General features: G+C 54.0%; 8 protein-coding genes across 8 annotated transcripts; 4 read left to right on the top strand and 4 right to left on the bottom strand.

Annotated features, from left to right (window-relative positions):
• Positions 1-2,518: 2,518 nt before the first annotated feature.
• On the top strand, positions 2,519-3,921 carry MYCGRDRAFT_69084 (uncharacterized protein; the record flags this gene model as incomplete). Its single annotated transcript, XM_003855237.1, has 2 exons — positions 2,519-3,284; positions 3,379-3,921. The coding sequence occupies 2 exons, from the start codon at positions 2,519-2,521 to the stop codon at positions 3,759-3,761; spliced, it is 1,149 nt and encodes a 382-aa protein (XP_003855285.1).
• A 910-nt stretch (positions 3,922-4,831) lies between these two features.
• On the bottom strand, positions 4,832-5,418 carry MYCGRDRAFT_91202 (uncharacterized protein; the record flags this gene model as incomplete). The annotated part of the gene is made up of 3 exons (XM_003855137.1): positions 4,832-4,981; positions 5,053-5,231; positions 5,286-5,418. The coding sequence occupies 3 exons, from the start codon at positions 5,416-5,418 to the stop codon at positions 4,832-4,834; spliced, it is 462 nt and encodes a 153-aa protein (XP_003855185.1).
• A 1,540-nt stretch (positions 5,419-6,958) lies between these two features.
• Positions 6,959-7,404, top strand: MYCGRDRAFT_103476 (uncharacterized protein; the record flags this gene model as incomplete). The annotated part of the gene is made up of 1 exon (XM_003855238.1): positions 6,959-7,404. The coding sequence occupies one exon, from the start codon at positions 6,991-6,993 to the stop codon at positions 7,258-7,260; it is 270 nt and encodes an 89-aa protein (XP_003855286.1).
• Positions 7,405-8,618: 1,214 nt separating this feature from the next.
• On the top strand, positions 8,619-8,789 carry MYCGRDRAFT_84891 (uncharacterized protein; the record flags this gene model as incomplete). The annotated part of the gene is made up of 1 exon (XM_003855239.1): positions 8,619-8,789. One exon carries the CDS (start codon positions 8,619-8,621, stop codon positions 8,787-8,789), a length of 171 nt encoding a protein of 56 aa, XP_003855287.1.
• Positions 8,790-8,899: 110 nt separating this feature from the next.
• On the bottom strand, positions 8,900-9,562 carry MYCGRDRAFT_37073 (uncharacterized protein; the record flags this gene model as incomplete). The annotated part of the gene is made up of 1 exon (XM_003855136.1): positions 8,900-9,562. The coding sequence occupies one exon, from the start codon at positions 9,560-9,562 to the stop codon at positions 8,900-8,902; it is 663 nt and encodes a 220-aa protein (XP_003855184.1).
• Positions 9,563-10,454: 892 nt separating this feature from the next.
• MYCGRDRAFT_108336 (uncharacterized protein) lies at positions 10,455-11,487 on the top strand (the record flags this gene model as incomplete). The annotated part of the gene is made up of 3 exons (XM_003855240.1): positions 10,455-10,673; positions 10,738-11,041; positions 11,110-11,487. 3 exons carry the CDS (start codon positions 10,504-10,506, stop codon positions 11,485-11,487), a joined length of 852 nt encoding a protein of 283 aa, XP_003855288.1.
• A 218-nt stretch (positions 11,488-11,705) lies between these two features.
• Positions 11,706-13,255, bottom strand: MYCGRDRAFT_103470 (uncharacterized protein; the record flags this gene model as incomplete). Its single annotated transcript, XM_003855135.1, has 6 exons — positions 11,706-12,078; positions 12,129-12,246; positions 12,309-12,459; positions 12,524-12,755; positions 12,804-12,907; positions 12,985-13,255. 6 exons carry the CDS (start codon positions 13,153-13,155, stop codon positions 11,883-11,885), a joined length of 972 nt encoding a protein of 323 aa, XP_003855183.1.
• Positions 13,256-13,823: 568 nt separating this feature from the next.
• Positions 13,824-16,097, bottom strand: MYCGRDRAFT_91197 (uncharacterized protein; the record flags this gene model as incomplete). The annotated part of the gene is made up of 7 exons (XM_003855134.1): positions 13,824-14,702; positions 14,789-14,871; positions 14,922-15,105; positions 15,218-15,676; positions 15,732-15,784; positions 15,843-15,914; positions 16,073-16,097. The coding sequence occupies 7 exons, from the start codon at positions 16,095-16,097 to the stop codon at positions 13,824-13,826; spliced, it is 1,755 nt and encodes a 584-aa protein (XP_003855182.1).
• Between the last annotated feature and the right edge of the window lie 17 nt (positions 16,098-16,114).

The following is a 16,114-nucleotide window of genomic DNA, read 5'->3' as shown; positions in this document are numbered from 1 at the left end:
TTCAGTGTCGGCAACTTCTGTCCAAGAGCAATTAACGCACTCTCGGTCAATGAAAGACTGACTGTGCTATCTACAGTTGGGTTAGACCCTCGAACGTACACATCGGCGGCCGAAACCACCGAAACCAGGAAACATGCGTGTTCGCACCAAGGACCAGGAGAAGCAGTCTCACGATGCTTCCTCTCCCGGCGGCGCAGTGCCAGTCCCACCAAGACACAGTCCATCGCACTGCAAACGACGGGAGTCCCGCGTGTGGTAATTGAAACAGGAGCGGTGGGGAAGACGGAAGATGCGGAAACACGGACACTCTACTCCCAGCTACAGTCTGCCATCGACGGGCCAGTTATACCGCACGAATTCATCGAACTCATCGGAGAGGACGAGATCATCCCGCCGAGCTACTTCTGCCAGCCCACCGTTGGGGAAGTCGCGCAAAGACAGGGCGACGCCGCCGATGGTAGGCGACTGTGGACACGAATAGGGCTAATTCGAAAGAAAGCTCATCGGAGTGAGAATTTCCGGGATGTTCGATGCCATGCCTCACCTCGTCCAGAATCCCCAATTGCTCTGACAAGACCACGTTGCTCCCCCGTTGGAGACTTGCAACAACATCCGCGACGTTCTGAAGATCTGACACGTCGCCGTGGTCTGCGTCCGCCGTATGCTCGAAGAGGCTCGTGAACATATTTCTCTCGGTTTTGGGAAGATCTTCTCATCTCGAGGCGAGACATGCTCAATCAGCGTGGTCGTCTGATCTTGCCCTGTTTCTCTTCAAGAAAGGTCTGCATGGCGTCGAATGTATAGCGCGAAGTCGAAAGAAAGTCATGCTCGACTCGTACACGTCTTCCGTGACCGCCGCCGGTGTATCGTCGTCGATCGGCCTCATCGCCTCGCCAGCCCTTCCATTGCAGCACAGCACTCTCCAATTGTACAATAGCTTCAACATGGTATGTTGACGTATACCTGTTGTAATTGAAAAAGACGTGAGAGGTCACAAAGCCTGCACGCCCCCAGCCACTTCAACACGTCTCACGCGCGTCGGCCGCCCACGGATTCGCTCGTCATGAACCTTAACCTTGCGACCTCCTCGTCCTCTTCTTCACACGTTGTCTTTCCTTTGTATTCTGTATATATACCGGTCTTACATGTAATACCCACAGCTCTCCACTCCAAGCGAAAACATTACACGCCTCGCCAACCACCCATCCTCCAGCAAACCCCATCGCCTACGAGGCAGTAATACACACAACTCCCACCACAACGACGAAGACCACGACTCTCTCATCATGTCCGCCCCACGCACCAAACGCCAATACCAACCCTCCTCCTCCCAACCCACCATAACCTCACACTTCCGTCCCGCCCTCCCCACCCAAGAAATCCAAGCCAACCTCCTCAGCGTCGGAATGCGCGTGCGGAAATCCGTGCCGGAGGGGTACAAGACACACAAGACACTCCCGACTCTGGGATCAGTGCCATTCACGAGCTCAGCACCGGCGGTGATGCAGTCAAAAGAGAGAGCGGGACGCACACTAGTCAGAACAGCGAGCGGAGGCTACGGCCGGGAATTGACGCCGTTTTGCGGACTACATAAAGTTGGCGGGTGGGGCGTGCAAGATGATGATGACGAGGAAGAGGAAGAGGACGTTCCGGGACTGTGCGGTAGTCAGGGCACACTGTTCTCTTCGCAGGGAAGTTTTAGGGGACTGGATGTGAAGGAGACTGGAGGCAATGTGCGGAAGAGGGGGTATGAAGAGGAAGTGGAGGAGCAGATGGATGCGTTCTTTGCAGAGGAGATGACGGAGACGAGGGAGGAGAGGCCTATAGCGAGGATGAAGAGTGGGCGGAAAGTGGGAGGAGGCGGCGGGGTGGTGAGGATTGTGAATGAGGACGATTTTGAGGAGGCGTCGTTTTTGGCGCCAGTGGAGGGAATGGAGGTTGATGGATGATGGGTGAGGGGGTTGTTGGATGTATGTGTTGGATTTCTGGACTACTGAGGAGATGTATATTGGCGCGATTGGAGGATACCCATTTTGATAGCGATTTGTATATGGAACCTTCTTTTTCCTTGGGGCTCTTGAGCCGCTTCGATGGTCACAAAGACGAGTGTATGGGACGCGGTTCGAAAGACGGCAGACGACGGGTCTCGATGAATCGCAAGCTTCTTGCCGCTGCGGACGGAGCAGCACACCATCTCAGTGCGCATGATGAGACCATGTGTCAAATCTGTTGTTCCTTCTTCGACATGCTGCTCGGACATGTCTGATGCGCCGTGGGAATAGCATGCTATTCGCCTGCTCTCTCGTCCCGCATGCATCTCCTCGTAGCAGCACTGCATTGACGGTCCAGTCCTGTCTCTCTCGTGGAGTCTATGGGTCTTGCTCCAGTCCCGTATTGGAAGAGATGAAGGCGGAGCATGCCTTGGACTCTTGAGCCTCTGGTTTCCTCTCTATACACCCTTTCACTCCCTCACGTCCGCCTTTTTCTACCTTACTTGGTTATCGATTCACAGGAAACCATGGAAGCAGTCGGCCTGACGATATTAATCCTGTCCCTCGCCGCTCTCGCCCAGACAGCGGTCGATTGCTTTCAATCCGTTCAGCTCGGCAAGAACTTCGGAACCGACTTTCAGACGACCTGCATCCGACTGGACAATGCGCAGTTGCAACTGTCCCGATGGGGAAAAGCGCTCGAGCTGTCCCGTCAACAGCACGCCATTTCCTCAAGGCTAGCATCCTGCGTGAGCGGTGACTTGGCATCTTTCTCCCACCGAGGCCATACAGCCCTGTCCATCGCAGCCCAAAGGGGCCACCGGCGGAGTTGCGTAGACAGTCTGCTAGCAAGCGGCAAATTCAGTGTCAATGTGCCAGGACCTCGAGGCCGTACCCCTTTGTCGCTCGCAGCTGGAGCTGGCCACGACCATGTGGTCGTCCGCCTGCTCGAAGAGGAAGACATCGATGTTGGTGTCCCGGACAGTTTCGGAGCATCGCCCGTCTCCTGGGCAGTGACATCAGATTCGCCGAGTACGAGTGAAATATTGTTCCAATCCGGAAAGTCGAATCTTGGAGCTCTCGACGATTCGGATCGATGTGCGCTGTCATGGGCGTGCGAGTACGGCTCCCGCGGGTGTGTCAGGATACTGATTGAGCACGGCGTGGCCGTCAATGTACAAGACAAATCTGGAAAGACGCCGCTGATGCACGCGGTGATCTCAGGAGAGCTGAAAATTGTACGGTGGCTCGTGCAACGAGACGTGGGCAGCATTCATTTGAGGGACAACTGCGGTCGTAATGCGATCTCATGGGCGGCCCAAGGACTGCAATATCCTTGCCATTTTACTCGAACATGGATCGAAGAGTGCTGGTGTAAAGGACGAAGACGGATGGGCACCTATCGCATGGACCTTGGACGGATCGGAGCGGCCCAGGAATGCCGAGCTGCTTATGCCCTATGTTGTCGATGGACTACAAGATGGAGGCTGGGTGTCCGTGTTTGACACTGCGCTCCGCTGGGGAGCCTTTGCGATTGCGCAGCTGATGGCCAAGAATGAAGTTTTGGACATCAATGCTAGCGATGAGGCAGGGCGGACAGCGCTTTGGCATGCAGCAGACAAGGGACAAGTTGAGATTGTCCGACGGATACTTGCGAGAGCAGATGTGACCACCTCGGACTCGGATATCAACGGCGATACCCCGTACTCTCGAGCCGCTTTACACCAGCATGAGGAGATATGTGAAATGCTCTTGCAATACCGTACATGATGGCGGGCCTTGGCCGATTGGCCGTTCGTCAACTGGACACAATGGAGGGCCGCCTGCTCAACCTGTACGACAGGACCTGCACCAATCGAGGCCCGTGGACGCCCCCTCGTTGACTCGACATCACTATTGGACTACCGGAAACCTTGGTGTGCTCCACAAGGATCATCCTCATCCTTGGGAACAGAAGCTGTCGCACTACCGTGGTTATTTGCGCCCATCTCCTGGTCGCCGGAACGCTCCTCAGCGCAGCCATCGCTTATGAAGACCCGGGATTCGGCGCCCTCCCATGTCCTGACGGCATGTAGGATGCGGTCTGTACGGACGCAGGAGGCGTGTCGGAGGAGGGTAAGCTATGAAGCACATGCAATTCCACATATGGCAAGTTTCGTTGCTGATTCGTCTACCGCGCTACATGGCTGGAAAGGCCAGTGCTGCCTCTCTGGCAACAGACGGACGGACTATGGACACTATTGTGTAAACCATGGCGGCACAGAAGGCGGTAACCCTGGTTGGGTTGTAGCACTGAAGAGTGGGCTCCAGGACTGCTGTGAGAGGTTTGTCGACATTTGCAAGAGCAAGAAATGAACGATATTCTTCGCTTCTGCATGACTGCGTTGGATGAAGATTGCAACGACCTCCGCTTTTCTGGTTCATCTCTAGCAGGTACGACTCGGCGCTCTCCTCCCATACTGGACGACGGGAGGTAGTGCTTGCGTCGACGGCGGTCTTGGAGGAATGATCGAACGGCTCCTGACTCTGTGGAATTGCTCCAACTGCTTTACTCCCATCGGCCATGCACAATCTCGTCTGTTCGACTGATTGACTCACGCCAGTCGACTCAATCGATGGCCGGAAGACTTGTCCTCGCGACAACTCTTGTTTTCGACAGCAGCTTCATGTTTGATCAAGAATGCACAATATGGACCTTGTCATGTCCCATCATACCAGTCGTGATTCGTCGTTAAACATCCTCGACAACGCCTCTCCAACTTCGAGCTTGACCGTCTTCTCTTCCGTAAGAACGGAGAGGCAGTACTTCTCCTCTGGAGCCGCAATCTTTCACATTGCATTCAATCTATCTCCAGCCAGCCCGCCAAAATACCGCTCCAGCGTGCTTTCAAGGGAGAGGAGGGCGGGTCCTGGTTCCCAAACCGGCCGAACGGCTTGAATTTCTCGGCAGCCTCGAGCCATGCTTGGAAGACATGCTGAACGAAGCGGTGCTATGACGACAAGTCAGCATCCGACCCCATCGTCGAGATCTGAGACGCTCGAATCAACGTCCCTCGCTTACCTGGAAAATATCCCTACTCTTATCATGATACACCAGCCAACGATTCTGTCCCTCGCTGTTCTGTCCATTCGAGACTGCATCGCCGACCGTCAACAATATCCTCCCATTCTCTGCTCGGGACTTGAACTTGTCGGCTTGATCTTTCTGGATGAACAGCGGCATTCCCTGTTCGCGGTCCTCTGTCATGATGTTAGCATTCACCCTGCCTTTTGCGTGGAGAAGGGCTTGCTTACCGTTGTTGTTTGTGAATGGAACTTTGTAGTACTCTCCTTGTTGTTTGGAGAAGGTCTCCGTCCAGATGATTGTGATGGGTTTTCCCCAGCCCTCGGCGGGAATCTCGATTCGGTCGTCGCGTTGGACGGCCATTTTGTGGGAAAGGGAGTGGAAAGATCGATCTTTGTGACGAGGTCGTTTGAGAAGGATTGATGGAAGCCTGGAAACAAACAACATGCAATAGGGGCGTATCGCTGGGCTTTTATGTCGGGAGACGCACGACGGGTGGCAGGTCGTAACGAGGTGATGTTCAGTATAGACTTCGTGGCGTCGGCGGCTCCGAAGCGGTCGTCGGCAGCCCCGTATGCACGCCGCGAAGCCACCATGAAGGCTCACAACCGACAGGCCTTATACCCACATTCAGAAGTTCGCAAGGGAAACATGTAGGGCCCATGAAGCTCTTGCTTTCAATCCGATAAACCCTTCTCTTCCCTGGTCCTTAACTCCCAGAACTTCTTCTTCGAAAACGAGACGAGTTAAAGAGACGTCCGTCCACAGGGTGCTTTTTCATACATATCAGAACCACGATAGCGGACGTCTGCGACCTAATCTCGACGATCAGGTCGTCTTGCCGCTATAATTGATTGGTCAGGCTAGTGCTAAAAGGCAAGAGCGATGAGTAGGATAAGAGAAGAGGCAACGAAAGTCTGGCAGGCGTGTATACTTTGACCCTAACCCTAAGCCAGAGTACAGTAACCATATACGGCTCTATGTTTTCAAACTCTAATGGACAGGTGGCCGAGTGGTTATGGCGTGTGACTCAAGCTCTAGCTTCCCAGACACCAGTCCGGGCGTATTCTCATGGGCTTTGCGTAAGTGGTATCTACTGTCTCCTCGACGTCGACTTAAAGCTAACACATTTACCAGCCGCAGGGTATGTTGTTTCAACCTCGTGGATCAAATCCCTTTTCTAACCTCAACTAGGGTTCGAAGTGAGTATTACTCTAGTTCCGTTACCTTACACAATCTAACTTCCTCCAGTCCCCTCCTGTTCAGGAATATCTTTTTTGACAATCTTTTTGGTGTTCCCATTCTCTTTCCCGTCTTGCCCGTCGTCCTTGCACACTGGTCTTCACTGCCACAACGCAAGCAAGTGTTCAGGACTTCGCCGACGCTGGTACCACGCTTCTGTGCACGCTGTGCACACTTTTTGGCCAGTTTCGATGATCAAGCTGGACTGCTAGAGGGATTTCCTCTGGACGAGACAATCAATGTTCGCCGCACTGGTGGTCAAGTAGGTACGCTGTCCGTGCTACGGCTCAGCTTCATCTACTGCCTCCTCTTCAGCGTACTCTGAAGTGACCCGTGAAGTTCGAAAAGTCCATATCCGAACATTGTTGTTGCCACACAGCACCTTCATGCTTGGCACGTCGTTGGGCAAGCCGACCTTGTACTTCAACACACCAAAACAGAAGGCTTCCACCACCGGGCTCGAGACGAAGACAGTACAAAGGTATGCCACGACGCAGCTCACCCAGCAATGAATCCCGTTGGCCAACGACGAGACTTGGAACTTGAACTAGGAAATCTGATCATGTGACCATGGTCAGGTGATCTTGGCAATAGCAGAAATGGAACTCCGCCTTTCCTTTGTGCAATCAAACATCTCGACGGCCTCTTTGTGGAGCCATCACATTGACCATTAAATCGCTCCCCGTAAAGACCATGCTGCCGACGACGCAGTCCTGTGGAAAAACGGCGCGGAAGATGCTCGAGACGCTGCCAGCTATATTCGCAGGGCATGTTGCATTCGCATCAACAACACACGAAAGTCATCGAGGCGCCACGGAGGAGCAATTGCAGCTCGAGCTCTCATGCAGACCACAGCTGCACGACCTCGATGTCATCGGCGCGGTCAGTGAAAGAATTCAGTCGAAAGCTTTGATGCATTCCGCATTTTTCCTTCCGCTTTCGCAGGAGGAATCGCAATGCTAAGAGCGAATCTCCACCGCTGAAAGGCGAAGTACCATTCCGGCACGATCGAAGCATGATATCGCGTACAAGCAAGGTCTTTGACGCTCCAGCCTTCTCGGCATGCATATGGACATTGAAATCCCCAAGCATCGACTTTGGAGATGCTGGTATAATATGGTGAATGGCCAAGCTCATTGATACTGCCACCACCAGTCAGCTAGAACTTGGCGCAACATCAGAAAAGCTCGATCCATACCTCTGCACTCGCACCATTCCGAGCCGAGGCGCGCGCATTAATCTCAAAGGCCGTGGAAAGAACGGCGGCGGACAAGAACTTGCAGCGAGAGAGAATGCAGACGTGGTGCCGAGCAAGACGTAGCGCTCGAGACTAGGAGACTGCGGACGCTCCGGCGAGAATTCAGGTCGAAAATCGTAATTTGTATTTGTACGGTGGGCAAGAACGGTGAAAAGGGACGGTCGGCGACTTGGCGGACATAAACGGAGGAAAGATCCCGAGTATCCCGAGCGACGTAATGTTTCGTGAGCCACGGTAAGCCAGATTCCAAAAGATCGATAAGACTTCCAGTACCAAAACGTGGTTTGAAGAACACTTATTTGACCAAGTTGGCGGTTGCGGAACTCTCGCTCGCATACCAGCAGTCCACGGAGATGATATACACGAGGAAGTCGACGGTTTACCTTTCTTCCTTCTAGAGCGCTGTGCCGTCAGCTATGGATACTCGGAGACGGAAGACTTACATATCAAGACGGCAACATTGCGGATATCGATCGCATCATCGTGGGCGGCAAGCCTTTCTATTCTGACATCCCAATACATCGCGTTCTTGTGGATCTCTCGATGAACGCCGCTCCATACCTGGCCACGCATTCGCTCCTGGCATGGCCCGCCCTCGACCAGCTCGCAAGAACGGATGCAGTGCTCAGCCGGCACTCAAGCCTCCTTATACGGCACTTCCAGTCTCAAAAATACTCGGAGCAACCTCGTAACCTTTCGCCGATGTTCTTCCACTTCCACTCCCGTCTCCTGTGCGTTTTCGGAAATTGCCTCACAAAGCCCAAGGGCAAGAATCACGATGAAGCTTACCGAGATCTCCCTCATCCTCGGCATGGCGTCCGTCGCTTTGGGCTTCGTACGTATTGCTCTCTCCCACGATGGTCTCTCGGCGTAGCAGTTGATCGAGTGGAATGAATCGAAGGCCGCCTCTTCGCTCTACATCACTTCACGTCATGCAGAGGTAGCCTCGGACGCTACGACGAAGATGGCATGGCCGTCGGGCCCAAGGCGAGCTCTACGGAGTCAAGCCTCTCATGTGCAGTACTTTGGCGTGGGGTGCTACAGGTCTCAATACGGCGCAAAGATGGACTCCGGCGAGGGTGTCTTGGAGGAGCGCTCGGATGGCACATTCTCAGGTTGTTATTTCCGCGAATACGATTCAAGAAATGACCGTCAGAGACGGGCGCCGCATATGGAGCGTTTCGATACGATGCAACCTCGATGGAGGCGCTGTCTCGCAGGTATATTGAGGTGAGGTAAGGGAAAAAGAATGTGAGTCGTGCCTCAGGCTGAAGTTTTTGTTGACCCATCTCACATCAACCTCGACCGAGGGACCCACCTCAGCCATCGTCTTCTAGTCCTCTTTCAATTATCCTCCTCGAAGAACACGAAACACCTCACCTCGATGCTCCTGCGAGGCGGCGCATCCGCCGGCGTCCGATCATCCTGAAACGCCCCATGCGGCGTTCCTCTGTACCGATCCTTCCTCGAATCGTAGTCGCGGAACATGATGACCTCGTCCGGCGCGTGCCGACTCACATACCGATAAACATAATCCGGATCGTGCTTGAGAAAGTTGTCATACTTCTTGTAGTACGACGAGTCGTTACTGCGATGGATCTTCGTCACGTGCGTCTCGTACTGCCAGTTGGACACTTTGCTGTGGTCGACAATCACTAGTGGCCAGGACTGCACGGGTTCGCCGATCGGCCGCCAGGTGTTAACCATGCACCAGCGCTTGTACTTGGTGAGCAGCTCGGCAGCCGCCTCTTCGCCGAAGATCCGGACTAGATGCGCCGCTGCGGTGACGTGGTCGTTGTCGGAGTGGAGGTTCGCTTGGGGCTGGGCGACGCCCGTTTTCATGAAGAAGACTTCATCGGGATGGTAGCCTGGCATGGCGTTGCGCACACTGAAGTGCCACGGGACGACTCGGGCGGCGGAAGGAAGGGTGGTCTCGATCAGGCGGCGCACTTCGGGCCAGTACGCGTCTTGAATGAATTGTTTGCCGGCGGTGGACTGGTAGCTCATGAATTGTTGTTCGGTGAGCATGGTCGGGTATTCGGAGAACTGGTAACCTTCGGTGGCCAGTGCCGCTGGCGGATGTTGCTCTCGAATATTGTACAGGTCGACGTGGTGAATCTTCTTAGGATTCAGGTTCGTATGACCCGTGGACGGATCAATAAATGCTGACGCGCCATCGTTCGTGCCATTCACCAGCTCTATCCGCCCAGTCGTGTGTGGATGGATTGGAGAGCCCTGAACGGACATGGCTTCAGTCGCAGTGGTCATGGCTTCAATCGCAGTGGTCATGGCTTTGGATGCAGAGATTGCAGGACCTGGCTTGGAACGAGAGAGCACGAAGTTTTGCTGGTACGAATGGTAGATATGGCCGCTTTACTGACCAGACCGACGCTATGGGACTCATGGAAAGGAGCTGCCGCCACTCTACTGTTCAGCTTTACCGCGGATGCTATAACTGTCAACACCCATCGGATCGCATCGTTGCTATCGGTGCTGTCGGAGAATGATGGAAAATCCACCATCCTCCACACGAGAGGCAGTGTTCACGAATGTCAAACGCAGCTCGACGAGTCCGTGTCCGTGTCCGTGTCCATGTCCGTGTCCGTGTCCGTGTCCGCCCGGACGATCAGGATTGACAGGTGAATAGTCTGCTTTCAAACAGAGATGCCCCACGGGACACCGATGGATCACACGGCTACTTCCAAGGCTCAAGGCACCTTGATCCTTTGGAGAACTCGCAAGGACCGAGCATTTCCTCAATGCATCCTACAGACTTCGTTCGCTTTCCGGATTCGGCAATTTATCGGCACAGCGACTCCCACGGCTCTGTGTGATGTGCAGTGCATAATCACGCAGCAGGCCGACACTAACACGATCCACACCTTCGATCCAACTCATTGTCTCGACTCGGTCGCCGTTTCGACTCACGACCCAACTTTCCCAGAGCAATGCACCGCTACCAGTCGAACAGAGCTGCAGCAATGGCCAACAGTCGACTGATCGACCAGGTCCCCGATCACCCCGACCCCATGGAAATGCAAATCCTCATTCTCGGCATGCCACGAACCGGAATCATCTCTCTGCGAACAGCTCTCGGCAAGATTGGCTACAGATGTTTGTACGCAGAATTCCACGGCATGACATCAGCTGCTCCAAGACTGACGAAGCCTTCTCCCCAACAGTCACGGCCAGATGATGGACGAGTTCCCCGAACTCTATCCTTTGTGGGAAGAAGCGTTGCGTGCAAAGTACTACCACGAAGGCGAACCCTTCGGGCCGAGAGAGTACAACAAGCTTCTGGGAAACTACAACGTCTCGAGCAATTTTCCCGGCACGTTGGTCGCCGAGGATCTTATCAAAGCGTACCCAAACGCAAAAGTCATCCTGACCATGCGGAATGTGGACGCCTGGCTGGAGTCGATGAAGAACTCCGTGGACAAGGCGTACCAATGGCGATCGTTTGAGTGGCTTGCGCCTTGGGAACCAGTGAGTTGCTGATCTGCTTGTGATGTTACGATAGCGTCGAACAACGAGACTGATCGGTACTTCTTCAGGAGGTCATCGGACCATGGTGGAAGTACCACTCCTTCCAACACCAACTTCGGCGGAGAATTGCTCCTCGGGGCGAACGACAGGCGTTTCTCGACCACTACGCCGCCGTGAAGAGCTTGGTCCCTCCTGAACGGCTTCTGCACTACAATATCGGTGACGGCTGGGAGCCGCTCTGCCGCTTTCTTGACCTTCCGAAACCGGATTGTCCATTTCCACATGTGAACAACTCGGAGCAATTTGTCGCCGGGAGAGCGAGGCGCTGGAATCGGGCGTTCTTTGCAATGACGAGGAAGGTCGTTTGGCCAGCGGCGTTGTTCATCAGTGTCTGTTGCCTGGCGTATTTCATCGTGGTAGACATGAAGGCGATGGAGGGCCTTTGATTGACGTGCTGAGTTGAGCAAGGCCCAGTTCGCGGAAGTGGTTGGAAGTTGTGTATTGGTACCAGATACTCGGACAAAGAACTATTGGTGGACAGTACAGCACAGGCAAGCTGGCTGCGTGTAACGGCTTCAGGCTTCAAATTAAAGAAAGAGTAACTCAGTCGTGAGTTCGTTCGACGACACAGCGAGAACAAGGGCGGCGATGCAAGCAACGAGGAAGCTCATCATCAATGGATGAAAGCAAATTGGCATATCGCACTGTTCTTCCGTGCAAATTGACTTCACAACGAAGTGAAAAGCCGTGCAGGACCGTTGAAATTGTATTGTACACAGTTTTAACCTCGCGCCTTGACACCCTCCATCACTTCTCAGAACACAGACCGCAGCTTGCAACCCTACGGCGAAGACCTCATGTCTCGAGGTCCAAGAGTGAGTTCCATCGAGTCAAGCTTCTGATGTGCATTGTTCTGCGAAGGGCCGTCAAAAGTCTTCTTGCGGCGCAAACTCCAGTTCGTGTCGGCGAGAGTGTCTTTGAACACCAGGCCCGGGTGAGAGACCGTTAGACACACACAAGCGATGATGATCATCGGGCTATGGATCAAGTCAGCGCAGGTTTGTGCCAAGTGTGGAGTTGCACTTACCCTTCCAATACCATGAACGCAACCTCGTCGTTGAAGAGCTCGCCGTTGAAGCCGGAGTTGAGCTCTGCTACGCGAAAGACACAGCGGATGAAGATGGTGACGGTAGCCACGGCAAGGCCTGGATCCGTTGTCAGCTGATGTTTGTCGTGGACTGAGTGCAGAGAGAGAGGCGGAACATACCAATGATGAAGAGCTGCCACTTCTTCGAAGAGCGTAGATTTTCGAAGCGTGGGTCGAGCTGTTGCGAATTCTTGCGCACACGCCAGGCGAACTCGGCTCCGAGAATGATGAACAGCAGCAGAGAGACAACCTGTGTGGACAGACCGGCGATCTATTGCATGTCAGACTGTTGAGCTGCCACCGCCCGCCGACGGGAGTGATGAGTCGCTACGTACCATGATGTTCACGCCAGTCTTGTTCTCAGCCCGCGTATCGGCCGTGGCAGCCAGAGCTCCACCTGCCGCTTGCAGAACAAGGGACAGGAAATCGCAGCTGATGAACAGAATGCTGTACGCTCTCGCTTGTACGCGCGAGATGCCCTCGCCATAGACGACGACGATGCGACCAAGGCACAGGTAGATCGCAGCGGCCAAGAATGCGGGACCGATGGTCAAGCAGATGAGATACCTCTTCTCGTTAGCGCACGTCTGCAAAGTGAGACTCAAGCTTACTCACTCCAGGAAGGGGTCAAAGGGAAATGGGTTGAAGTGCAACTGTATCCGGCCGGCGTAGCCTATGATCTCAAGGGCAAGTCCGCCGACCATGCCGACGAAGTAGCCCTGCCAGCTAAACGTTAGGTCCCTTTTCGAACGGTCCAAACGTCGATCTTCTTCAGCATCGTTGGGTTAGGACTGACCCATGTCTTGTATCGAATTCCGAGGTAGAGATGTGGGATGAGAATGGCAGCGAATATGGCGAGGTAGGTAACGTTGCCTGCAAGTGAAGGGATGTATGTAAAGTTGGCCAAGGTCAACGGACAAGTGTCGATGGTACAATAGTCGCTCGGATCTGCAGTGGCGTTGGCCATGATGAGAGATGTTGTGAACGATCGAGGGAGAAGGCCTCAAGAACGACGAGGTTGCAATGCGTGAAGAGTGCCGATGGACGTAAAGATGGATGAAGTCGCTTGATCGATGGTGATCAAGGAGGAATGGAGATAGGTGGAATTATTGTTGTCATTCTGGTTGTGCTCTCGTTGCTCATGTCCGTACGGGCTTCGAGCTTGCTCCGTCCGTATCACTCCTTCGTGCCAAGATACGGACGGAGTAGACGAGTCGATCCTGTTTGTTCAAGCAAGGATTCACATCCATCAGGATCGGTCCTGGCGTCGCTTAAATGTCGGCAGCTCCAGTAGACCAACGCAGGGTACCTGCGTTTTGCATGAGGCGCAGTCAATGGGCGCGAAAGTCCGTGGATCCGTCGGACCTTCAATTCTGCGACATGACCGCCTTGACACACGGACCACGGCGGATGGCTCCATCGCTTTGCTCTCGAGCGCTGGCGGCGTTGCCAATCCAGGTGCTGAGATTATCAAGATCGTTTGCGGAGTTGACTGGACAGATTTGTGGAGAACTGAATTGAATGCCATTCAACGTCGCTGGCTCTCTCTATCTCGTCGTACTCGTACAAATTGATGACCGCGCCTGCTCTGGAACATCGATCAGAAACGTTTGTAGTTATCGCACACTTCTCTCTTCACATGGTGTCTGAGTCAAAGGCGAAGTACTGCCCGAAGTTCGCCAAGTCCATAGGGCCAGGTGGAAACCAATCTTCACCCATGCTCAGATCCAACGGACGGTGCGTTTGCCATCTGTCGGCCATGGATATCGCTGGCATCTCTCGAGATCTTGGTTCATGTCCCGCGTTCCATGGCAGCGGTTCGTTGCCGATACACTCTTGATAGTGCAGGTTATCTCTGCCGTTGCCGAAAGTCGCTGTGTGAGCGGCCAAAGGGCTAGGTTGCACGGTAACCGCAGGTACTCGATCTGACTGCGTGTCAAACCAAGCCTGCAATCGCTCCACGCGCTGCTGATAGTGGTTGAAAACATCACTGTCACCGTCATCGTCCATTCTTGATGAACTGAGCGATCTCAAGCGGCTTGCAACATCTTTGAGCATGTCAGACATGCCCAAAAACCGGCGCAGGTGAAGCGTTTCTTGGTGAATGGAGGTCTGACTTGATAGAGTTGCCAGTCGGGCGGAGTATGTCATGACGAATCCGAGCTGAATCCATTCCGAATTGTTGAAGTACATCTCACACCCAAGGGGTAGTGACAAGAAGAAAGAAAGTGTCGACTTGGCAGCGATGAGTCCTGTACCAAGTGCTTCGACCCGCCAGTGTGGCCACGTCTCTCCCGTGGGCAGAGCGTTGAGAGCAGACTCGGTGCACACATCCGTGTGGCAGAGATACACCATCGCCGTGTTCCAGTGAGTCATCAACATCGGAGACTCCGTCAAGGTGAATGGCAAGGAGTCTTTGATCGTTTCAAGTCGAACACGCAGCTGAGCCACATGTGCAGACCTGGAGGTCGGGCAGCTAGTCAAATTCGATGCGTCGGCCTTCTCCACGAGATTCTGTAGTTCGATAATATAAGGTATGTACTTGTCCTTTTGATTATCAGCAGCCACCAGCATCGCACACATCGAGCCTGCGTACTTACTGTCGGATATTGTTTCTGTTGCTGTAGCGACTGGCAACACTCTTCAATGTGGAGCGACCCTTTGCGAAGGAAGAGATCGTTAGCTGGTATATAGGTTTATGCTGTGTTGAGCATGACATACACGGAAAGGTACACAGCTTTTGAAGCAATGTGGACACAGTCGAGCACAAATAGAAGCAGCCAGCTACCGCTCTCTGTTCGTCGAGATTCAGAAACTCTTTGGGCTCAGTGACCTTGGTGAGGTCGATGCGGGTCTTCCAGGGCCGAGAGTCAGGCTTTCGATCGAGTCGCAAATCGACTATGATGCCAATAGCCAGCTGAAGAAATTGCGTATATCGGCGCGGCCGAGGATGATACTGAGACCTTCGCAACGGAAATCAGCCAATGCTTATTTGCAATCGGTTGCAATACTGACCACGCAAGATGCACCAAGAGTCCTTGAAGTGCCTCGAGAGAGATTGTGTCGCCGTAAATCAGCTTCCCAGCGATGCAATGCTGAACTTGCCGCCCGAGCCGTCGCTGAAGAGCAACATCCTCGTATGATGCCGCAGCGAGGATTGACAGTAGGAGAAATGGCTTTTCCTGTCGCATCGCCTCCAACGAGACATGAGGCGGTACAATGACAAAAGGAAAGTGAGGTGTGAGTGCGGTCTTGAACCGTTCTAGGAGGGTCTCGGCGCTCTCTGCGGACAGCATCTGCCTTGCGATGGGATCGACGTCCGCCGGAGGTGCTACCGGCGTGGTGATCGCAGTTGATGGCTTTTCTGAGTGCCCGGCCGCGCCGCCTGGGTCTTGCGATGGGCTTGGAAGGAGAGGTGTGCACGGTCGACTTCTGACGGAGAGACCAGCATCAGGAGTAATGCGGTCGCTGCTGCTGGCGCTCCTATCCTGCAGCAATCGGTCAGAAGGAAACAGACTGTTGCCGATCAATGTATGGTGGTACCGTGAGTAAGCCGCCGCCTCCCAGCAACTGTTGAACCTGGTTCTCCAAGGCCTCTATACGCCTGACATCGAGTCAGTGGGTCCTTCTAAGATGGGGTGGCTCGAAACATACGAATCCCGACGAGGGTTGTTCGGCCGCCGTCGAGCCGGCGTGAAGCGGCATTGTCTGTCGAGTCGTTCGCAGCTGTTTGCAGGTCAGCATTCGCTAGAATGACCTACCACGTGGTAGCTTCAATGTTTACCGGGTGCAAGGGCCGGTCTCCGATTTGCGGTCACATTTGATCTTGGCCTGATGACAATTATGGCATGTACGAAGTAGCGAAGGGGATGAGGCACCCTCACCGCGAGCCTTCTGAACGCCGGCCATCTAGAGGTTGCACGACG

This window comes from Zymoseptoria tritici, chromosome 2 (genome assembly GCF_000219625.1).
Source record: "Zymoseptoria tritici IPO323 chromosome 2, whole genome shotgun sequence".
NCBI classification, from domain to species: domain Eukaryota; kingdom Fungi; phylum Ascomycota; class Dothideomycetes; order Mycosphaerellales; family Mycosphaerellaceae; genus Zymoseptoria; species Zymoseptoria tritici.
The sequence above is the reverse complement of the archived record's forward strand: the minus strand, read 5'-3'. Positions and strand labels throughout refer to the sequence as shown.